The sequence below is a fragment of the Tachypleus tridentatus genome, chromosome 8 (assembly GCF_004210375.1).
Source record: "Tachypleus tridentatus isolate NWPU-2018 chromosome 8, ASM421037v1, whole genome shotgun sequence".
NCBI lineage: Eukaryota > Metazoa > Arthropoda > Merostomata > Xiphosura > Limulidae > Tachypleus > Tachypleus tridentatus.
The window spans coordinates 117,551,128-117,576,576 of record NC_134832.1 but is presented as its reverse complement, the minus strand read 5'-3'; the positions used below and the strand labels follow the sequence as shown (position 1 = coordinate 117,576,576).

Here is a 25,449-nt window from a genome sequence, read left to right as displayed (position 1 = left end):
GAGGCTTTCTTTTCTTTCAGAAGCTCCTGTTTCAGCTACAATTTGAATCCCATTCTGTGGCAGTTGATGCATGACCAGGTATTCTCATCTTTACATAATTTTGTATGCTTATCCTTGAGATGGGGTGTTTCATAAGATTACTTGTACATAAATACTTATGATACTTATGTCATAATATGCCTGTCCTGGACCTCATTATCAACTGACAGCATGGGTAAAGTAGGAGGAAATTGCTGCCTATTCCTGTCATGCCTCAACTGAATAAATCAGTATGCTCTGCTTACAAAGAGTAGAGTTTTGTTATCACCCATTGCACTGTCTCAGGTGTTGCAACCCCTTTGCTTATAGCACTTTTTTTCCCTTTCTTCCAGTGGAGTATGGGAGTCCTTACCTCTTATCAGTTCAAAGCCACTGGGGTGGTTGACCATGAAAGCAACCTGCTGGATGAGTTCCACAAAGATGACTATAACCATTCAGTTTAGAGGAGGATGGTTTCTGTTCTGCCAGAATGAAGGAAGTTACAATCTTCCAGACAAGTGATTTTTTTTTTTTTTTTACCAGAGTTGAGATGCCCAAATGCAGTTGGTACCCAGTGAATGAGGTTTTGGAAATTGAGTGAACTGTTCACATAAGTCCTTACACAGATTTTGGGTTGTCCTTCTTCTCCTTTCAATTCCTCTTCTGTATCGTGGGTTGCAGAAAGTCTTTGTGGCATGTTTCTACTTTTGTCCTGGATTTTCCTGTATTATGAGGTTGATGACTATCCAGATCATTTTGAGCATGTTCAGGGTTGTGAGGGCTGAGAACATTCAATGAACTTCCTTTGGATTTCAGTTGATACATTCTCGGGTCCCTGGCATTAGGCCACCTTTTGTGTTCCTGGAGTTTTCTAATAGGTTTTTCTTTTCTGGATTCTAGGGCTTGAGTTGAAGATGGTATAAGTCCTTATCCTACCCTCACAAGGATGTTGATGCACACAGTGAGTGAGATTTTGGATGTTGTTGAATTTCTGGGTGCAGGCCATTACACCCTAGCCACTCTACACCTTGAAACACATCTTTTCTTACCCACCTTATATTTTCCCACACAGGTGTTCTCTCTTGTTGTTCCACCATGTCTGATTCTCCTGACTTTATCACTTTTCTTGATGAAGAGATAATTAGCTTAAGATATGGTGCAGTGCCCCTCCTTAGATCGTTTGAGCTATTTCTCTCAATTCAAAGGTGTCCTTTGAATGCTTACAGAGAATATTCCTGTGCTTCTTTCTCACTGGTCCCTCCTCCAATTCAATGTGTGATTCAAACTGATCTTGTGAGCAGAGGAAGAATATCATATTGGAAGTTATAATTTTCCTAAATGAAAATGTATTTTTAATAGACACTTCCCTCCACTCACACTTCCCACCCTTCCTCACTGCTATCTTCTGGTGCTTGCATCTTTTGCCAGACTTCGAAGCAATAGTATGATGATGGCACATATATGCATCATATGATAGTAATGTTCTTCTGTTAATGGAGAGATGACGCATAGTGATTTACATGAGAGATGTGTTGAAACTTTGGATTCCAACAGAGGGAGAGTTGAAAACTTGTGCATGCATTCAAAAAAACTTTTGCAGATAAAGGGCAGCACAAAACTAGAAAAGCTGAGTGAGGGAAGTACCTATCAGGAATACATTTCCATTTAGGAAAATAATAACTTTCATGAAGATAAACCTACTACATTAAAATATATAGTATGTGTACATTCATATTACATGGTGATTGCAATGTTTGATCCAAGTGATTTAGCCTGTATAGCAAGAGAGTTGATCAAGAGTAAATTTTTAATTAACTACTTGAAATAAAGATAATATGAACATACAGTTTTGGTATTTAAGCAAATAGTTATCCATCATCACAAGTAGTATTACCAGTTCTTTGAATTCTCAGATCAGTTGAAGGTAGGATAATGTAACTGAAATTAATTAAACAGAACATTAATATAATCAACATAATTCTTTGTCAATATTTGCTTATGAAGGAAGTAGTGTAAATGTCAGTGCTTGTTTGAATAACATTGTTAGAATTATTGAACAATATTTGTGTGTGCTACAGATAAAAAATGAATTTAATGTTTATTTCAGGGTGTTTGGTCTACTCCCCCACAGAATGAATCTAAACTGAACCAAGCCTTCAAGGTTTGAATGCTTCATAAGTGCTTTAGTAATTTTGAACATATGGTCCTTAAATTATTTCCTTGTATATTAACAGCTTTCTTGTGCATTAAAAAAGCAAAATAGAGGGTAGCAGTTCAATGTGGAAGGTTATTTGTAGGCATTTGGTTTTGTTAAAAGTCTAGTATCTAAATGTTATTGGAAAGCTCACTTTAGAAAAAAAATATTTTCATTGTATTCTAGGAATCAAAAAATGTTTTGTTAATCTTTTCTGTGAAAGGAAGTGGAAAATTTCAAGGTAAGAATTTTTTCTTTTGAATTCATTAACTTCTCTGTTGTGTTCCTTAGGGTTGTTGGTTCTTTGTTTAACAAATTCACAATTGAAAGGGAAATTAAAGCTTTATAGTACAAGTACTATATAGTTTTTTTTGTTTTTTAATGCTATTATGTTTTTAGGATTAAGCTGGTAAAGTATTTGAGTAATGGACTTATCTTGATTTCATGAAGACATGTTTTGACATACAAGTAAATTTCTGTACTCATGCATTCACATTTAAGTAGAACTTATTTTTAGTGAAATACCTTTTGGTTTACAACTATTCTTGAAAATTTAGAATCTACTATGGTGATGATTGCGTACTAATAAAAGAAAAAACTGCTAACTAATACTTTTAATCAACAGGGTTTGCCCGACTGGCTGGTACTTCAAGACATGATGGTCCTTCTATTCAGTGGGTTCTTCCTCCTGGGCTTAGTGCCAGAGCTCTTGGGGGAGTATTTCAGGTAGACTGGATATGTAGGTGAGATATTTTACTCAGATGTTTTGTATATAATCTTATTTTTATCACGTTTTATATTCTTTTAGTTAAATTATTTTTATATATTTTTGTAACTTTTGTCTTTTGACAGCAGAGTAACCCAATCTTATAAACTTTATGTATGTGATTAGTCTTGTTTAAAATTATGATACTGTTTCTTTATGTGGTGTGCTAGTTACAGAATTTGTTTTCTCTCAAAATTTTATCAGATAAAATCATTTTGGTAAATGATTTAGGGATTTCCTTCAATTCCTACAAAGGTAATATAGTTGTATATAAAAATAATTACTTATAACTTATTCAAAAGCTCTTCTCATGCTGCACAATAAGCTAATATGTGTAGAAATTATACATAACTACTAAAATATTTATCACTCATATACTTGGTATTTATTGGTATCTGATTGTGTTTAATGCACTAATATGTATTTTATTTAATTATTGGTTCTTCTCAGGTCAGTCTAAAGCAGTCATTGTCAAACATTGTAAAATCCAGTCAGATTGAATACAGAAAATGTAATATATATATGCAAGTCTAGTTAGACCTTATTTGGGTGATATTAAATCAACCCACTAATTTTCTGACCATAACAACATACAGTGATCATATTCACAGTGAGAAGCATAGGAAGTGAGCATCTATGAGGACAGCTTATATTCTTTTGTAGCTCCATGGTAGAGAGTATTACCTTTGTTAGTCAAGAGTCTCAGGTTCATAACCTCATCCCAGTCTCTTTTTGATTTGTAGGCTTTTTCATTAAAAGCTTAACATTAATTATTAAGATAATGAGCTGAATAGAAAATATCACTTTTACTGTTTAGTGTAAAGGTTGGCTATCTGTTGATAATTTACCACATCAAGCATGCTGGTATTCATAAAATAATTTTAATTTTAGATATATAAAAATAAGTCGATTTAGGAGGTCATTTAGCTGGTATACTCCGATTTCATTAATGACTTCAATGTATATATTGATATTTGGAATAATCACTGATAGATGGTTTAAACACTCTAGAACAGAGGGATTTCAATAATAGTTTGATTTTTTTTTCCCTTCTCACATGATAATACTTAACACTTTTGCAATGGGCTTGTGTAATTGACACAACAATGTAACCACTGCATAAACATTAAAAATGTTTATACACAAAAACCAGAATTTGTAATTAAATGTTTATAAGAAAGTTTTATGTTATATATCCAGTCAGTTTCACCTTGGTTGATATTCATCAACACATTTCTTTTAAAACTTTGTTTTGTTAATTTAATCAGTCTCTACTACAAGTTATAAATCTGAAAACTCTGAAAAACATTTATCGGGAACATAAGACCTCAGATTTCATTGCAGCTTTACTCTTATCTCTGCCAGTCTATGTATCATGACTTTTTCTAATTTTATTGTTGGTAAAAAGATCAATATCCATCTAATAAATATACTTTGTATACAATAAGTTATTTTATTTGTGTGCATTGTGTGCATACTATAAACCTATCAGTAATATTTCAATAAATAAGGATTTTTTTATAAATTTCCATCTAATAAATATAGTTCATATACAGTTAAGTTTTTTTGTACACTGTGTGCACGTAATAAACCTATCATTTCTTATCATAGACAAAAAAATATCAGGTCATTGCATAAGGTATACATCCCCCCTTCATTTTAGGTGGGGGTTATGGTGCATACAATCATCCCCCCTACAGTTTAGTCTGTTTAATTGTTTTATTGCATCACAGGCATACAAATTGTGTTTGTTCTTGTGATTCTCGTGTTCTTACCAATCGAATTACATAATTAGGCCTAGATGTAGGCTTTTTCAGTAGCCGAAATGTACATCTTTAATATAGGCACGCTTCTAAGCTTTTTGATCTAAGCGATAGTTTGTAAGTATCAGTCAGTAGGCCTAAGTATACAAGCAAGTATCGTGGCAACAAGATTACTCTGTGACTGCATGTTTACAGCTTTCAGGTTCACGTAATCAGAGATTACCAATTTGCAAATTGAACAGTCCACATAAGTGGATGCAAAAATCATCCCCCCCATTGGGTGTAAAAAATCTATGCCCCTGGTGGCAACAAAGAACTGTATTAATAAGACTACTAAAAGGAAGAAAGTAATAAATATAACAACATAAATATTTATATTTTCAAGACATAATAGCTTTGTTATTTCTTTTAACAGAGATATACCAATACTTTAAGATGGGCAGAAATTTTTCAACAGTCTTATAAAGTTTGCAAGACTATGTAAGATTCTTAGGGCAATGCACAGAAATAACAATCGCAATGTGTTTTCAGATTTTTTTACAAATTACAATAAATAAATTTTACATAATGACTAAATATCAATTCTTAAAATATTTTGGAATCAATTACTGTTGAAATAAAGAGTTATAATTTTTAATCTAAAAAATTTGACACCTGTAAGGTGCTGTGTTGTCTGGATAGGGGTGAGTGATGTGATAAGATATATATTTCTACTAGTGCAAGACAAAGTAAGAAAGAGGATTAGTTGAAATTGGCCAGGAGTATTTGCTAGCTGGAATGATTGTGTGAGCATTTTACTACGTTTTCAGTTTTTGGTTTTCCAAAAGTTTATTAAGTTTGGATTTGATATTTAAAATTTTGTTGTTTTAACACAGGCATGAGCTTCCATTCACAAAGACGCAACACCTTTATAACCCTTGGAATGATGGAAAGCAAGTGAAAATCGGACGGGATGGACAGGTTAGTTGGATTTATTTTGATATTTGAGAGAATGACACAACATACAACATGATGCATGAAAAAAAAAATGTTTGCATTAAACTGAAATATAAATCATCCAATAATCATTTTATGTAGTACAATATTTATCTGTTGTATGTATATGTTATATTTAGGTACATATAGTGTTGTACATTATATTTACCAGGAGATAGAGCCCAGAGTTGCCGAAGAACTGTGTCGTTTGTTTCCAGTTGATGAACACATTGATCTCTCTGGTCCGCTAAGAAGAATGAAACACACCAGGCCTCATAGTAGTCGAACATCAAGAGATGCTTATCACAGAGATCGTCGTTATGAGAGAAGGGATTACTCTTCCTCGTCAAGGAGAAGCCCACATGATCCCATGAGGTTAGACTTAATACCAGTGTTGTGTTCAAAGGATCCTGAACCATGGGCTGTGATCAGGACATCTAACACAGATTCAAAGTGCCATTGGTGTGACAAATCTTTAATATTATTCTCCTCTCTTTTGCACATAGAGAGGCCTTTAGAGAACAAGTGGCCAGATAAAACAAAAAGCCACTCAGCCATTATAACAAGGGATAATCATTACTCAGCTTTGCTGATGAAAAATGTTCTAAAAACCTTTCACAGCAGTGCTGCTTTATTTTTCATTTTATTTTTAAATTCTTAATAGATTAGAACATCAGATGACTGTTTTTTAATCTTCTTTTTCAAAATTTATATAATATTTATTTAATAAACAGTCCCTCTTTCCCCAAATAAAAGCATATCTCATAATGAGCTTTTGGATGTGTGTAGTATACATGCATCCCATTTTTCAACCCCTAAAATTAGCATATGTAGTGGTTGCACTCTGTCATTCTTTCTGTCAGGGTGTTTCCAGTGTTAACAACTCAGTGCTGTGCATCAACTTGATATTTTTAAATGAAACCAGACTTGTATGTGAAAGCTCACGATGTAAGGGAATAAGGAACTTTTAGTGGACTTGCTCTCAGAAAAGTTATCTATCAAATGAACTATGTTGTGGGAGGGTGGGTTATTGCTGTCACTCTTAGATATTGGCCTCAAGTTGAAACTTTTGTGATATATTTTAAGAAATAATAATAATTAAAGCCCACATTTTACACCCATCATCTTTTCTGACTGCTATGTGTTTAAGAAAAGGTAGAGATGAAAGATTACATAAAGAACTGTGAGCTGTGTTAACAAGATTAGTGATTAGAAATGTGAAGAAGAAGCGACATTGTCAGCATGAAGTGGACTAGACTTAGGCTAAGTGCTGTGTATTCTCAGAGGGTAGGTTCCTGTTTTTGTGCGTGTTGCAATTAGTCATTGAAGCCTTTCTCAAGTTTATAATCAGTGTGTGTGTATGTCTAGTACCAGATTGAAGGAATAATGCTCATTGGGTTCTTCACCTTGAACCATCTTGGGTGAAAGCTCATCTTCATTTTTCTTCAATTAAGTAAGAAATTTTTGGTGTCTGTTATGTCAAGTAAGTACTATTCATACAAAATATCACATTTTATAGGTGGTTGAACTTTATGAAGACACCCTAAATACTCTTCCAAGTGATGTATTCTTCTCTTACTTTAATGTATATATATGTAAAGAGACTTCACCACGAAAAAACAGAGGTACAATATAGTTTTGTTTTCAGTTTACTTCCACATAACAGTTTTAAAAGTAAGGAAGATTTGTTTTTAGGTCAGGTACAAAGTTGTGATCACTGGTGCTGTCATTCTCAAGAGCACAAGTTTTAATGGTAAATAAACTTTTAGTGTTTAGCTCAACTTTCTAAAATCTAATGTGGTATTTAAATTTTATAATTTTTGGTGATTACTTATCCATATCAATCCACATTAATTGACATATTCTTTATGGCTAATCAGAAAAAAGAGAAATTAATAAATATAAAATATGTTATGGGAAATATTTGCATAAGATTAAGATTATCTGGGGAAATAATTATCACAGATGTGTAGATATGTGTCTGGGTATTTGTTAATTGTGGATTGTTTGATTTTATTAATAAAGAACAGTAAATAAAGAAATAAAGCAAACAATAATTTCTTCTTGTTATGACCTTTGTACTTGGTTGCTGCTTGTCACAGCTTGCTGAGCCTTAAGAAATTTTGCACTGGAGGATGTGAAACAAAATATCTTTTTCAGGTTTTATATATACATATACACATGAATAACAAAAAATCATATATTACTTCATCAAAACCACAGAATTACATTATAATTTAGCAAGTTTAATAACTAAGTTGTATTTCTGTTTAAAAATATATGAAATCTTGAACAGGCCAAAGATTCAACTTACAAGTAGAAAGATTTGTTGTTTGTCTCAACAGATAGAGAGGATGCCATTATGTTTGAAAATGGCTGAGAAAATTACAAGTGGACATTCACAATTGCTGATTGGTTATTCACATGTCATATATAGAAATAAGTGTATAAAGGGACTGACCATTTCCAGAAAAACTGAAAGAGGTGATCAGGGGAGCCACCACATCTGATTCACTAAATATAGTGATAGCATAGTAAATAGAAAAGATAGAAGGTTTTTTATTGTACATTTTAGCTCATCAATATCACTATCTTGAGGTCATAGTTCATACAAAATTAGACATTGTATTTTGACATCACAAACATCTAATCTGAACCAGTGCTGCATTCAGCATACGATGTTTTACACATAAATATAGGTTTAGACATGTTTGTTTAACCCTTTTGCAATGGCTTAGGGGGTGAAAGGCCATGCTATCGTGTTTATTGGTTTGCATTCAAAATTTTATTGAACTACTGTTTTATAAATTCATGTCAGTAAGCTTGGAATCCAATTGTAGATTATAATTCAAACTTTATTATATATGAGTTAATTTCTTAGTTTAAAAGTAAATATTAAAATAACACATCTAAATATAAATTTTAGTGAGTTGCATGGTATGTTGAATGTAGCACTTTAAAATTAGGTGTTTGTGATGTCAGTATACTACTATAATTTCATACAAATTAGGAACTCAAATCACTAATACTGACAAGCTAAAATATTACATAAGAACCTCATATCTTTTTATTTTGTGGAGATATGGTTTATGTGCTGAATCAAACATGGTGGCCCTGTCGAACTCTTTTCATTTTTTGAAATGCTTCATTATATACACGTATTTCAATATATAACATGTAAATAACCAATCAACAGCTTAGGATGTTCCCAAAGTGGTTTTCTCTGCCATTTTAATTCTTGAAAAAGCTTCCATATTATTTCAATCCAAGATTTGATTGAGGTTATGTCTCTAGTCTACTTGAAATTTCATATTTTATATGATTTAAATAAATCTTAGTTATTAAGCTTAATAAATTATATGGAATTCTATGGTATTAGTGTAGTTATTTATGATTTTTTGGTTATTGTTCGTTATCCTCCATGTGCAAAGTTTGAAAAGGCTTAGCATCCTATGTCCAGCAGCAACTGAGTACAAAGGTTATAGTGAGAAGAGATAATTGTTTGTTTTACTTCTTGATTTATTGTTCTATGTTTAAAAGAAATAATTTTAATAATATATATATATATATTTACATATATATAATGGATAATAATTGAAACGTGATTGTATGTTACAAAATAATAGTGTGCACTGAAACACAGTCAAGACAGGGAAGACTAATGGACAATCTTATATTACTAGATGGGTGACCTGACTGCACATGCAGTGCATCAATGCAAGTTATGTAGTGTTAAGTAGGCATAACTGAAAGGTCAATATAATAAAAAATAGTAAATATACATGTTCATATGTAGCATTACAAGATGTTAGCTACTTAGACTAAACATTTATACTTTTGTGTTACAATGTGTAGTCATTTTAACAAAAAAAAAAGTTTTTTTTTTATGATTGCTGTGGGTTTGGTTCAAGTTACAAACCCCACATAATTAGAGTATAGAAAATAACAAAGTATAAAGTCTTACTGTAAACAAATGTTTGAAATGTGTTTTTAGGAGATTGTATAGATCACACAAATAATATTTGAGATTTTTGGGACGAAGAATAGTCTTTTAATCGTAACATGAAATCACTAGTAATAAACATACTGTATTTTTACAAACAAATCTTTAGTAAAAATATTTCATTAAAAATCTAATTTTTTGTGTACAACATACTTGTAATCTTTATTACAAATCCACCAAATTTTGTTAAGATATGCATGCTGTATCAAAAGCTATAATGTAAATAGTTGATGTGTTCAAGTGTGTAGACATTTCAAATAGCAATACCAGAATTATCAGCATTTGTTGAAAGAGATAATGATATGGGAGGAGAGTGTCACATGGGTTTGAAAATAAGAATACTGGATGTTCTCAGTTCATAGGCTGGTTTCTCAGTCTCTTTAGTGTATGATTGTCATTAGTTGGACACAAAAAATTATTTAACAGTGAAAAAAAAATTGAAGTGGATAGTTTCGGCCTCATAGTCACCACAGAATAGAGATATGAAGATTAATAATTTATTTAAGTATTTATTGCTAAAATTAAGAAATTAAAACTTATATAATGGTAAACATTGTATTATAAACTATATTTTAATGCCATGCTTACTGGCATGCATTGAAAATGAAGTGTAATTAATTGTTGTATCTAACCATAAAAAGTTGTGATGTGCACATTTTAACCCAGTCATTAACATAAGGTTAACACATCTTTAGTATTTAATTATATAAAGAAATGAATAAAAGCTATAACCTGCACAGTTTCAAAAGGTGGGCTTTTCTTCTCTAAAGGTAAATTGGAATTTCTTCATCAAGAAAGAGTGTTGAATTTTAAAATTATAACTTTGTGAAGACTTGCATTTATATTAATTTGTTTAACAGAAGACAACAAAAAAAAATAAATTTGTAAGGGAAAAACATTAGGATTTAAGAACAAGTTTTAAGTTTTCATATAAGAAATTTTAAATTATATATCAAATAGTTTTTATAGTTTTAAAACTTCAAAATGAATTTTGTATGAAATATATCTTTTTCTTTAGGACAAGATCTTGATTAAAAATATTTATTGTAATGATACTGATGTGTGTGTCTAAATGATATCTTTAGTAGTCAGTAGGTTTATTTAATATTAATTTGTCTGTAAATGTGCAAGTGAAAAGGTTAGGCTAAAAGTAAAAATTATTTCACAAAAGAATTAACTAACCTGATTTTAGATCAAATGTACAAAGTGAAAAGTAATATGATGCTGGTAATTGTGTAAAAATAACAGTATAGATATAACAGTGAAGAAATAGAGAAAAAGCCAAAGCATGAACAAAATTTTATGAAAACAACAGGTTTAGCATTCCCAGATGGTTAGAGCATTTGACTTGCAACCTGAGGGTCAAAGGTTTAGATCCCTGTCCCACCAAACATGTTTGCTCTTTCAGCCATTGGGGCATTATAATGTGACAGTCAATCTCATTATTCATTGGTAATAATAGTAGCCAAATAATTGATGGTGGATGATGATTACTAACTGCCTTCCCTCTAGTCTTTCACTGCTAAAATAGGGACGGCTAGTACAGATAGTCCTTGAGCAAATTCAAAAACAAAGGTATTAGAATAAAATCCTATTACATGTACAAATTCTAAATGAAACTGAAAGTAATTTAGCAACAAATAAAAATGGTGTTTGTTACACAGTTTCAAAAACCATAAAATTACATTTGAATTTTTAATGCCTTTAAAGCATTGGAAAAGCTAAATTTTGCTAGTGCATGCTTGAAAATTGTTTGAATCTTAATTCATTGTCTGGCTATATATATATATTTGAACTATTGCATGCTAGTCTTTTAATTTATTCTTATATCAGTTGAGTATCTGACCATTTGTGTATTTATAGATACTGACAAATGTTTGAAATGTGTAACTCTTTCTTTGGTTTATTTTTAGTTTAAAAATGTCGTGCGATTATCTTGCCACAGTCTTAATGTTTTATATCAGAAACAGCTAAAGTTTTGACTGGAACATTTGACAGTACTCTTTATCAATATTAAATTTTTCCTTGCACTTGGTTTGATGTGTTGTAAATATTATCTCTGGTCTTACATATGTTTTTCTAATGACTACATGAAAGGGATAACATTTAACTGTGTTATTACAGTTAGAAATATAATTAATGCATTTATCAGAAGAAAGTATATTGTTCTACAATAAAATAAGAAAATGTGACTCTGGGCTTGTATATAATTACAAGGCAATAAATTAAGATCTTTATGAGGCTTTGTTTACTCAAACCCATTTTCCTTTCTTTATAGTGTTGCTAAATGAAATGTGTATTTTTTAACATCAATACTGATTGATTTCACACTTTTATTAATATAAGAGAATTTTTCAAATCTAATGTGAGGCTTTTTATATTTTTTAGTCATTAGCAATTTTTTTGTTTATTTTTTTAATTTAAGCATATAGTCTCAGTGAATGTCTGTCATTTGCTTCTTGTTTTGTAAGTTCTTGTATGAACATTATTTATTGGTTGGAGAAGCATTAGCAGGATGAGATTAAATTTATTTATCACCTGAACAGTCAATGTTTAAATGATGTTTATGTGATTATCATATGAATGTCTGGCTGAGCAGTTAATAGCAGTTAACTAAACTTTTCAAGTTTTGCAGTTGATGCTCTTTTGTAGTGACATGTTAATACATTTTGCAAGGTGTTCACATTGTAACTTCGATATTAGGAGACACAACTGTCTCTATTGAAGATAAAATATGTAACCAGAAATGTCTGTTAAACATTATCATTGCCCAAAATGTGTATAGATACACACTTTTGTAAGTAGTGTATTGGAAAACAAAATTTATTATTATACTTTGTGAAACTAGGGTTATTGTTTGGAACCTTCAGTCTTTTCTTTATTTTGATATGGAACTTTTTATTTTATTTTGAACTTAAACAGTCTGTTCATTAATTTTCCAAATTTTTAAATGTGTGTAGAAGTGTGATGATATGATAAAAATAAGAATTTCTAGCTTAACAAACTGCATTACTGTTGACATTACATACAGCAATGCTGTAGTATCAACTAGAATGATAATAATGTTTAAAATTGGTATAATGATACAAATATGATTTAGGTAATGTACTTGTGTATTTAAATTTTGAAGGAAAAACTGACCAGCTGTTTTGTCATTCCTCATACAGAATAGGCTAAACATTATCTGTTTTGACAGTAGGCATGCAAATATGGAGAACTTTTTTTCTCCTTACTGATTCCCTTGCCCAACTACTATGTCAGACTGAGATTACACACTTTTTTAGATGATTCCTTTGAGCTATTGGCTTTTTGCTCTTTATACCATCTTTCTCTCAAGAATTATTTCCTCCTCTGTTTTGAATGTGGTCGCCATCATTCAGACATATGCAATCAATCTTTCTCACACTCTGTCCTACTGCACTTACATTCTCCTCTGCCCTTCTTAAGACTTGTGCTGCTTAAAATGGTGGCTGCATTTTCTTAATCCCTTAATATCTTAAGACTGATATTTGCTATCATATGTCCTGTTTGAGCTGTTTGATGTTACTTATCATGCACTACCCTTTTCAGGTCCCTGTCATTGTCTGTTTATACACTTGGACACCTTCTCTTCTAGGGAGCTCTCTTTTATCTTTACTCAATGGCTTTGTCAGGTTCTTCAAAGTTACATCAAGGTTAGTGGCATACAAATATCATAGGTAGATGCACAAGGAAGATAGAATTTCTGTGTACAGAGGTATCTATTGGAAATACATATTCAGATTAGGAAATTAACATCTGGCCATCATACCTTTTTCAGATGACCAACAAGTAATATTTATCCTTTCTTTTTACCTTCTATTCTACTTCTTAGTCAATTCCTGTTTCATTTGTTCTTACTATTTGACCTTTTTAAATGGTCTAACATTGAAGTAAGTGACATAGGGCTTTTTTTACCCACTTACTGACTCTGCTTTGTTCTGACCAACTCATCCATCAATACTGCTTTGGTGTCCTCTCAAATCTTCACTTCATCTGAGAGACCCTTGGCTTTGACAGCTTTTTCAGTTTGTATTTTATTCTCACTCTTTTTCTTCTTCTTTCTGGTCCAATATACTTACAACTTCTGGATCAGGAAATCTCAGATCTGCTTTGATCTCCTGTCTATTTGCAATTCAGAAGAAAACTTGGAAATTGGAAACAAGTCTCATTATTTACCTGGATATGCCTAATTTCAAATTTGAAAACATGGAGATATTGTATAAGTTTCTTCATCAAGGCCATAAGATGATATGTTTATATATAGAATGCTTATTTTCCTAACTATTCATCTATCATCACATCATTTTCTTTGTTTTTGCCATTGTGTATGTGGGATTAGCTTGCTGCCCTTTCTTTGGGCTCTGTATAAGTTTTTTCCATTGAATAGATGATGGTATTTTCCATTACCTTAATATCAACTTTCTATTTTACATGGATGATTGACTTATTTATGATGATGAAAAACCCACTTGAAGTAAAAAATATATTCTCAAGACAGCTGTTATGGGTATTAGCACTTTAATTAAAATAAAGTACAGAACAATGTTTTGACCTTCTTAGATCATCTTTAGGTTAACACTGACTTATCTTAATTCTTGTTTAGAAGCAAACTTTTTATCTTGTACATACTGAATCATTTAGATTGTCTCAGAAAAAGATGCTTATACCTAATGGGGTATTATGCTCTTTGGATTTTGCTATGGCTACTGTAACAACTTGACTTGAGAAATTAATTTGTCTTGTTTGCTAGAATGTTATTCTATATCTCAAAAGTAAATTTTGGGCTACATATGACCAAAATTCACCATTTTTTATATCTTTAGCAGTATTTATTAGCTAATATTATGCTGGTCAAAATGTGGATGAATTTGAATAGATAGTTAAAATTTTACTTACAAAATTTTACCTGAAGTTGTCATTCTCCTTGCTGGATGGAGTCCATAACTGGTAAGTTACTCTCTGTTCCCTGCCTATTTAGTACTTAGGTCCACACCTTTTGTTGTGCATGGTCACCCAGTTATTGTTATAATGCACAACACTCATTTTAATAAATACAAGGGCATCTGGAGTCATGGAACCATTCATTACAAAATAATCAAAAACATAAAAATTATTTTTGTAATATCAATTTTTTCAGGTGGGACCCTTGCATGTAACATACACCTTTACTCTTGTCTCAGACTGGTGCTCTCGAAGAGGGTCACACTCTCTGGAAATGGACAGAGTTTGCCAGTTTATGACTGATGATACTTTGACAGGTATTTTTCACTCCTTGAAATGTTCCAGATGAGACACGTCCTCCACGTGATGTCTTGTAACCCCAACAAGGATAGGGAACATCTTACTTACTGCTTTATGGTTATTATTCTTAACACATGTAGTGTTATATTTACATTTTTCTCAAGTAAAAGTCGTCCATCCTCTGTATTACCTGGGTTTTTACAATCCTCCTATAATGTATACTGGCTGAGCTGATTTTGTGTTTGTCTGGCCTTTGTAGGTGTGGATGTTGTAGTGGGCTTTAACCTCAGAGGCATACCTAGTTTAATTATTACTGATATTTTACTCCAGAAATATTCCACTACAGCTGCAGGACAACATATTACAACCTGACTCCAACTACCTGCTATATTATCAAGTCCTGCCTTTGCTACCCATGCACACACAAGTTCATTGGCTGAGCATTGGACCAGCCTTAAAGTACATAATGACAAGGAAATATTTATGAAAATTTAGAGAGGGAACCAAATACATTGCCAAAAATTCAACTTAAAGGGATTAGGAAAACAGTAAAGTGACCCAACACAAAAGTCAAATTGTTCTTTCTTTTGTCAGTTGTCCCTCTGTTTAACATTTTCTCAAGGAGTTCCAAACTAATCAAACTATGATTCACCTGCTGTACAGTCAAATAACAATGTTTGTTTTGTACCATTCTGAAACATTTTATCAAAGCAAGTATTGTTGATGGCAGAGGGTGCAATGAAAAATCTAGATATTGGCATAAAAAAACTAGATCTATGATGAAGACATGACATTTTCTGTTGGGAGGCAATACAGGAGCTTTCCAATATGAAAATAGGGACCCAGCACAAATAAATGATTGGAATATGGTTATTTTACACTGCAGTATCAAAGTACATGATCACTAGGCTTCTTCTTGAAAATAAATAGATCAGAGCACAAGCTTGTTTGTCTCCATTGAAAAGATTTGATAAAGATTTTGTGACAGATGTAGAGGTATTATCTAAACAACTAAGGTTTGAAAAGTGTGTTATAATTAACATTATAGATGAGTGAAATTGTACCTAACACAAAATATCACTACCAATTATTTAATTTTAACATATCAAGAACTATTTTCTCGTGCTATGGTCATTTTATTTCCATTGTTACATCTTTGTCAATTGAAACAGTGTCAAATATTGAAGAATTGTTCAAGATAGTTTAGAAAAAGTGTTATGTACACCTTTTTACATGAGACAGTCACTTCATTTTTTTAAGGCTTTGTTCTATTCAGTTATTGTTTAAGATGATTATCCATTATCTAAGTTTAGTGTATCAATTCTAAAAAACAGAAGGCTTGTTTTTCAATACTACATTCACTTTATATATATATTATTATTATTAAATTTTTGTTATGAATGCATCTAATTGTTTAGGATGGTAAAGATAAAAGTGTTAATTTTTTTTAAATTTAAGTTAAAAGTGAGATTGTGATTGGTAAAAGTAGCAAATGTTTTTCAAAATCTTCTTTAAAATACTTATAGATGTACCTTCTATATTTTTCTATACTTCTGGCTATGTTTTTCTGTATTTTCACAAACAAAGGTCACTTGGTGCCCTGTTAGTGTGATAAAAAGAAAATTATTCAGCAGTTTTGTTCTTGGGGCTGCTGACTTTTCTGTCCCAAGGCCCAGATTTTCTGTTGGAGGGCCAGCTCCTTGGCGAGTTGTTTTTAATATATAATCATTTCAAATGTGGAGTTTTCTTACAAATTATCCTGTACCTTGTAAATGTATTGGTGAATATAAATCATAGTCATTATAAGAAAATATAGGAGTGTTAACAAATAGACTTGAAGAAAGCTTAAAACATAAATTACAATGAAATTTCAGGCACATAAAAGTTGAGAGGAATGTGCCCCGTTGGCATGAAAAATATTGATAACACCACAAATTTAGTGAGTAAAACAACATTGTAAATTATTGTCAGTGTAAAAAAAGAGTTTACTCTGAATATAAATCAAAGTATTTGTGTTTTGATATTTTGATAACATGATTTATTATTTTATATTCTTAAAACCATTACAAATGCAGGTTTTCTTTTGATCATAATGTTTATTGACTTGTAAATTACTTGGCTGATTTGTACTGAGTTTCAAAACAAACTGTAGTCTAACCAGTATATGAATCCTTGCTGATTCTATACAGACAACTAATAGAATATAAGAGGCCAGTACATTAAGTAACCTACTTCATGAAGTGCTAGTTATTAAAGTTATGTGATGGCCTGTATGGATTGAAAAGACATTTATATCTCTTGTTTATTAATATTAGTAGTTAGCATTTTATGCATATCATTTTACAACTTTGTTAAATTTGTAAAGGATGTATGTATGTGTGTGTGTGTGTATATACACACACACACGGAGAGGGTTGAATACATATACTGTATACACACACATGTAGGGAGAGGGTTTAATACATATACTGTGTATATATACACATGCACATACATGCAGGCAGAGGGTTGAATACATATACTGTGTGTGTGTATATATATATGCACACAGAGTTGAGTTACATATACTGTATATACATACACACACAGAAAGTTGAATACATACTCTATAGATATATACACACACACACACAGTGTTGAATACATACTCTATAGATATACACACACACACACAGCGTTGAATACATATACTGTATAGATATATATACACACACAGAGGGTTAAATATATATACTAAACAGGTTTTGAATATGTAAATTAGCAAGTCACTTGATAACCACAGCAGATGTCAATTCATTACACTATGTAACAAATTTTATTCCTGGGTAGTATGTGTTATTTCTTAATTGCTTATGTTGTAAAGGTACAGAAAATGGCCATTATTCCCTTCAAACTCTGCTTCTGTGTCCTGGATAATGCAATTTAGAAATTAACCTGTTTTCTTTGTAAAAATGAACAAATTTGCACATTTTCATTTACATAAGGTCTGAATGAAACAACATATGAATCAAGATTTACATGTATTTATACTAAAGTTATACAAAAAATGGACAGAAATGTTTAGAAGTGAGTAGTTTTTCAAGGTTTCTGACTGTAATGTAAATCACTTTCACATATCAGCCCCCAAATATAGTTTGCCATCATGTTTTCGTTATACGCTCCCAGGTCACAAAATCAAAGTTTGAAGAGAAAAATAAGTCTTTTTCCATTTATTTTAGGGATAAGCAACTGGGAAATAACACTTTCTGTCCAGGAACAAGAAGTAAAAATTTTGTTACATTGTGTAATTGAACAAAATATTTTACAAAAACATTTTGATAAAGTTTAGTATTTTTGTAGGTAGTATGATGCCATTAAGAATTGATGGCTTATGTGAAAAGTATGTGACAATGAACTGATATTGATGATCTTGAATTTTCAAAATGAGAATATTCATTTACTTTAATAGCATTTAAAAACAAATATAGATCAACTTGGAGTACCAGGACCATCAAGAAATATCTGCAACAAGGGTTTTTTAACTGGTGTAAGAAAGAAAAAATGTAACAGTGAGAATCTATTAACACCAGGATCAGTGGCAAGAGTCTATGTGTTTCAGATGATAGTATACTACATAATGTATGGAAAGCAACATGGGTTCTTTCTTGGAAAGAAAATCCAACTGTAAAAAACTGGATGAACAGAATGTAGCCAGCAAAACAAAATGGCAGTATGTGATTACTCTTGAAGTGTATATATACCTTGATAATTGTAACAAATTTTGTGACATTTTCTACCATTCAGAAGGTGAAATGCATTTTCCAGTAATTGTACATGGCATGATGCAAAAATTTTTGAAAGATTGATGATCACTGCTTAATATTGTAGCAGGGACAAGTTAGGATCCAGGAGTTTGGATAAAATGATCAAAGTGAATCCTGCTTACTAGCAGATCAATGATCTGGACTCTGCCACACAGAAATGCCAACTTTATAACAGAAACAAAACTAACAGTAAAAACTACACTGCAGGGCTATTTTCAAGATGCATAGTCATTGAGTATAGCATGACCAGATGCGAGGATATCAACTGTAATGATGTGTGAGACTCACTAATCATTTTAATATAACACATCAAATCCTCTGTGTTTGTGTATGTATTATTATTGCCTTATACTATGTATAGACTTGCATAAAGGTTAACATTAGTAGCAATAAAACAATAAAATAGTACTGGTGAAAAGGCCTGGTATAAGTATTAGCAGTACATGTAGAGACTTGAAAGCTGGAGATATAAGCTCTGTGATGATTTCTGTTCAGTTGCATTGGTACTGTGGAAATGTGGTTTTAATTTAGTCTATAGTTCTATGGATTTATGCAATCAAAAAGTTTGATTTAGAACCTTACGTAAAATAATTCTTGAATTATTTACACATGGAATTAATTTGATAATTGCATCTAAATGTAGATCTGTCTGCATTTAGGCCAGCCTATTAGAGGTTTCAATCACATGTCTATATTTGTTGATGTAGGAAAGTACAAGAAAAAAAAACAGAAGAGAAAAAGGAAAACAATGAGATAGTGGAGATAAACATGGTAGATAGAAGATTTACAACCATGATAATTTTGAGAATTTTTGTGAACATTCATGTATTTGAAGGGAAAAACTTTCATTGTTTTTCTTTAATGTAGAAGGGGGAAGATTATAGCGCCCCAAAATTTTGATGACTGTGCTATTACACAGATAAGAAACCTAAGTACACTGTTTCTACCTGTTCTCCAGTGTTTTTGAATGTTGTTTTGTTTGTCATTTTTTTAGAGTTCAAGTTATCAAGCTGTTAAGTACTTTGTGTATTTTAAGGTACTTGTACATTTTTTCTATCTTATTTAAAGAAACCAACTTGATTTCTCATTCTCTTATCATTTAGCACTTTGAAATAAGCTAACGGTGGTTTTCTTAATTTTTAATAAGTTTTCCTCATACATTTTCTTAAATGAATTTCTTGGTAGTTTTGTTTTTGTTGTTTTTGTTTTTCTTTCTTGCTCCCTGGTACAATTTTAATCCTGGTTTTATTTGCAGCAATAATTTTATATATAACCTAGAAAAATGCATTGAATTTTAAAAAGAAATTAGAATTTTAACCTTAGGCTTCTGTTTTTTATGGAGGTGTAATTAAAAAGAAAGGTGCTTGTTACAAAGGTATTACACTGAAGATCATTTGGTTTGTTTGAAATTAAAAAAAACAGAAGTTGAAACCTAGGTGGAAGGCTGTTTTCAGTGGTTCTTTAATATCAAAAGATCAAAAGTTTTAGTTAAGTATTGCAGCAACAATTTAGGAATGAATGATACAAAGACATAACTTATAATTTTAATAAACTTAATAGAAAATTGTGTTCTTTTTGCATAATAAAAATAATTTTGATTAGAGCTTTGTTTTGTGTAATATTGTTTTTTATAAGTCATCCAAAAAAATCCTTTGTTTAGTCATCTTTATAAAATTGTAATTGGTTTCTATAATACTCATTTTTCTGTAACTATGTCATAGTACAATGCAATATTAATTTAAAATGAGTTGAAGCTCCCTTCCGTTAAGAACTATAACATGATTTGCTAACTTATATGTATAACAATATACTGTATTTTTCTGTCTTCTGTAAATGTTAAGAAATTGATGAATTAACACCTAAATGCTATACATAAAGCTCTAATTGATATAAAATGATAATAGGGTGTTGTTATTATTTTGTTCCAGTATCTGAAGTAAAAAACTACTTAGTCCTGAGTGTCTGTTGCAAAATCTGATGTGGCTGATGCAAGATTAGCCTATAAAAATATTAACTTAAAATTACGAGAAGTAAGCACAATTATCTAACAACCAAAAAATAAAAACATATAAAGTAGTCAAATCTTTATTTAACAGATATTTATATTCCATGGTTAAAATTGAAGTTCAAAAGTGATTGATGTGTTCTGATTAAATTTTTGAGCTTATAGTATTGTATATAATATGGTTCTGAAAGTGGATCATTTCTGTAGAAAATAATTATCTGGCCAGACATGATATTTTTTTTTTCCAGTAGATAGTCATATTAGAAGTGTTATCCTTTAGACTTGCAAGCAATATTGCAATTTCCAACCCTTGTAAAAACTGTCTTTATGAAATAGAAAAAAAATTTGTTCATATAATTAATAATTTGATTGTATGAAAGTTATATATTACTCAAGAAAAACTTTTAAAGCAGTTATAAACTTTAATGGGTTTTTTTTTAGCCATAAAGTAAGAAAATAATACGTAGTATTAGGTAATTTTACCTAAAGCTTGTAGTGAAGCACATACACTTGTAATAAATTATTTTAAAAGTTACATTACATATGATTCATTCTGCTGTAATGTATGGGTAATATTGCTGTGTTTTGTGGGTTTTTTTTCCCCCAGAAATTAGATATTTTACTCTCTCTCAATTCCTTTTGTCATCTTATACAAATTTCAGTTCCATCAAAATTCTTTGTGTGTATCATGTAACTCATGCCTCTTTTTCTAGAATATCCAGACAAGCTACTACTTTTATATATGCTGCCTGTACCTGTACAATTTTGATTTACTTCTTTCATAAGTTATTTGTGCCTTGATGCATACAGTTAAGGTGTGAAAAAATGCCCAAAATATGATATTGTCTTAAGTTCTAACCCTTTCTTTATGGTCATGCTCTGTGTGGAATTTTTACACCAAATTCACTTTATGTTGAACCAGGTGTTTTCCCATATATTATTTTTAGCCCCATTTTCTAAGAGAGTATCCATGTGCACAAATTCCTAACTTTATGGTGAACCAGCATTAGTTTTTGGTTTAAAAACAGCAGTTTAAACACCCACAAAGAACTAAAGGTAATCACAAATTTTTGAGATTGTGGAGGAATCAATATCATAATTTTAACCAAGTAACTTTGTTATTCATATTATCAACTGCCATCTCAGAAGGTTTTATATTTTATCTCATCCGGTCATCTTGAAATATCAGATTCTAGATGTTATCAGGTGCTAGAATTTCTGTGATTAAAACTTGGTGGTCATAATCCAAGGATGTCAATATACAAATGTTTATGTCTTGGTTTTTCAATGGCTCTAAAGCTTTTGAATTGTTTTCTTTTGATCTCCATCAATGGCATGACTTTGCATGGAAACATTCCTGTTGGCTAACAGATCCAAAGCTAAATAAAAGTGTTCTTTTTCTTACTTGGTACTGTTGTCAGGAGCTTAATCCTATTTTCCTTGTACTGTTTAGTTGTGGACTTTTATTCAATTTTTTTCAAAGGGATTACTGTTTAGTACTTGCATATTCTTTAATTTGTGATATTGGTTTCCTCAGAATGTGGCTGCAGTTACAGAGGTAGTTAAACTCTTTCTGTGTGCATTTTGTCACTGTAATACTCCTGAATAAAATATTACCATGGCCTTATAAGCTTTAGATGACAGATATGTAGAAGTTTCCTTACATTTTCTGTTTGATTGGTTTCATCATTCTGGTGGTCAAGCAAAATCATTTTATAGGAGTGCCTTTTTTATTTTTTTCATTAGACGAGCTCATATATTGTGTTCACAAATATAACTAATTCATTTTTTTTATATGTAGCTGGTACTTATAAACTTGTTGCTTTACTCTTTGTGGCTATCCAGTTCATAAATCTGGTTTAGTGGTCTTCTTGATACATTGCAGTTGTGTTGTTGACATCATTTAAACATTTTTAATTTCAGTGTTTCACAGTGACTGTATGAAGAAAATTACTGGAAGTGCCTCCTCACGTCAGGTCTTTAGATCTATCTCATTGTTTCTGTGGGACCATATGTGTGTGATATTTTGACAACCATAACCTGGCATTACTTTGTGGAACCTATAAGAATGTCTCCTTCATCTTTATGCTTTCTCAGAATTTCATTGCACCAGTTTGGAAGGCCATAAACAATACTATTGTTAATAGCTTTTTCTTTGGAGTAACAGATAACTTATCTTTTCCTGCAGTGCACTTTCTATTTCTTTGTGGGATTTCAACCATAAGTAATAGTAGAAGTAAAGTTGTTATATTTCAAATTAATGTTGTAGAACTAAAACTATCTAGAGATACCTGCATAGTATCATTTTCATGCATTTTCCTAAGCCACATAAAATTAGATAAACACAATTTGGATATAAACTATAGGATCAGATTATGCAGTCTTACTTCTGAAATACTGATAGTCTCATTGAGTGTGTGCTCATGGTTTTTAACAAAATGTGACCCAAAACTTGGAAATACCCTTTACACATTGCAGAGCATGCATCATTTACACACAGTTCTTCACTCTTCTACCTTTCATGTGACATATTGCACAAGGATTAGGGGTTCTTGCATAAATTTAGTTTTTTCACATAACTTGACAGTTGTGATATTAACTGTTTTTACAACATTCTTTCTCATACAGCCATTTCCTTTACTATCAATGTTTATGTGGTTTACTACATATACAATTTGCTCTTACTGATTGGAGCCATTTTCTCCATTGTCAACCCTTGGATATTCTTCACATTCATATTTTTTGTATGTTTAGTTTGTTTATTAATGGGAGGATGTCCATCACAGAATTTGTTTTTACTTTTACCCATTGTTAGTGTTTGCCCTTCATGCTGTAATGTCTTTGTTGTGAGACATATATCTCTACACTATTATTTTTGTTCTCATTCTCATGATTTTTATCATCAGTATCACAATTTTACTTATGGTACTGTGTAACTGTTATGTTCTTTGACTCATTTGTCTGCTGGGTTGTGTTGCAAGTTATTTATTTTTCTGCCAGCTAATCTCTGCATATGTTTAATTTTTAAGATGTTTCCTATTCAAGGGAGTTTTGCCAGAAGGAACTGATTATGGTTTTAGCAATTTAATACCACGTTTTAATCTTGATGATCATTCCCCTTAAGAGCCCTGTGAGCAATATTCTTCAATGCTTTTTTCATCAAGTTGTAACTGGCACTTGCTCCTTCCCCATGAAAATGAGAAGCATAATTCTTTATTTATTCATTCAGCATATGTATATGAATTTTTTTTATACACTTTATAATTTCACACACTATCCAAATTAACAAAATATCTTATGCAGCTGGTCTGTCTTGTTTGTTTATTGTGATGTTCCAGACCATCATGAACACAAAATGTAGTTTGCATTACTTTTGCAATTTACCTCCTGGTTTATGTACCCTTTAGCAGATGTCATATAGGCTGGCATGGGAATTAATCTGGATAATTTTTTGCCATTCTTCCTTCAACACATCAGTGTATTTTTAGTTTCAAGATGCTGAGTTCATTTTTGGAACTGCTTGATTCTTTCTTCATTTTTCTTTGAATTCTCCTTAATTTGGCTGGATGTACAACTCGTTGGCTTGTTACAATAAGAGCTACAGCACCTGGAGTATGTCCATTCATATATCACTGTATGAACAGGACATACTATTCCTCTATTCTTTCTACTTTGTTACACCACCAACTACCTCCCACTATTGCCTCTGTGGGTACAATGCGCTATTATTTCTTTCAAAACCAACTCCACTGCCTCAATGAAAGGGCATCTAGGCTGAAGATATACCCTACTGAGAATAATGCCTTATGTTTGAGTGTCCTATTCTCTATTCATTCTGCTTCAAATCCAGTTGTGTGAATTATTTTTATGGATCTGTATTTTACTTTGGTGTAGTCTAAATTCTTATCTTCCTGCTCTTTAAATTGTAAGTTAATAATTTTCATTTTCATCTGATCTCACTTTATTTTATGAGTACTCTGGCATTCAGAATTTCAGAGTTAAAACCACTTGATTTTAATTTTATATTTATAGAATTAAAATTAATTTCAAGCAATTACTTACCTACAAAATATGTTTCCACCTACCTCTCCATAACTAGGTTTTAAACTTCAACTAAAATCTAAATTATGGAGGGAAAGCATTGCTTGTGTAAAATATCCTAACACGTGCACAATAAGTCACATGGAAAGTATAATATAGGTGAGTGGCATATGCTTTGAAGTGAAATATAGAAGTGCATGTTTTGTTGACAGCATGAGTGCAAACTTGACAAATGAAGATTTTAATTATTTAATATAAGAGGTAAGAATAATCTGATTTGAAATTCATTTTAATTCTAAAAATTTAAAGTGTATAACCGGTAGTGACTAACCCATAGAAGCTAAGAATAGAGGGCAAAAACTGCACAATAAATAAAACAAGCTTGTAACAATGAGATTTTAGTAGACTAAAATTACAAGTAATATTACAAGAGTAATTAATAGGTGTGGGAAAGATGAAAGACCTAGTTCTGGAGAAAAATATAACTATATTAAAGTCAAGGTAAACATAATCGTGTTCATTAGAGCTGAGTGATTAGTGAAATTTGCTTATCAGTTAATCCTCGTGTTCATTAATCAGTTACATATGATTAATCAGTTATTTTTACATAAAACTAACC

General features: G+C 31.3%; 1 protein-coding gene across 6 annotated transcripts in view; it reads left to right on the top strand.

Moving 5' to 3' along the window:
* LOC143223302 (uncharacterized) overlaps positions 1-25,449 on the top strand; it is an 87,259-nt gene that overhangs the window by 45,546 nt on the left and 16,264 nt on the right. For 4 of the 6 annotated variants that reach the window (XM_076451104.1, XM_076451103.1, XM_076451102.1 and 1 more), the window contains exons 10-14: positions 2,126-2,179; positions 2,399-2,453; positions 2,838-2,955; positions 5,617-5,701; positions 5,889-6,091. In XM_076451104.1, coding sequence (XP_076307219.1) covers positions 2,126-2,179; positions 2,399-2,453; positions 2,838-2,955; positions 5,617-5,701; positions 5,889-6,091 — 515 coding nt within the window. Of the gene's footprint in view, positions 1-2,125; positions 2,180-2,398; positions 2,454-2,837; positions 2,956-5,616; positions 5,702-5,888; positions 7,004-25,449 lie in introns of all 6 variants that reach the window. The other 2 variants (XR_013012803.1, XR_013012804.1) reach the window with 1 other exon arrangement.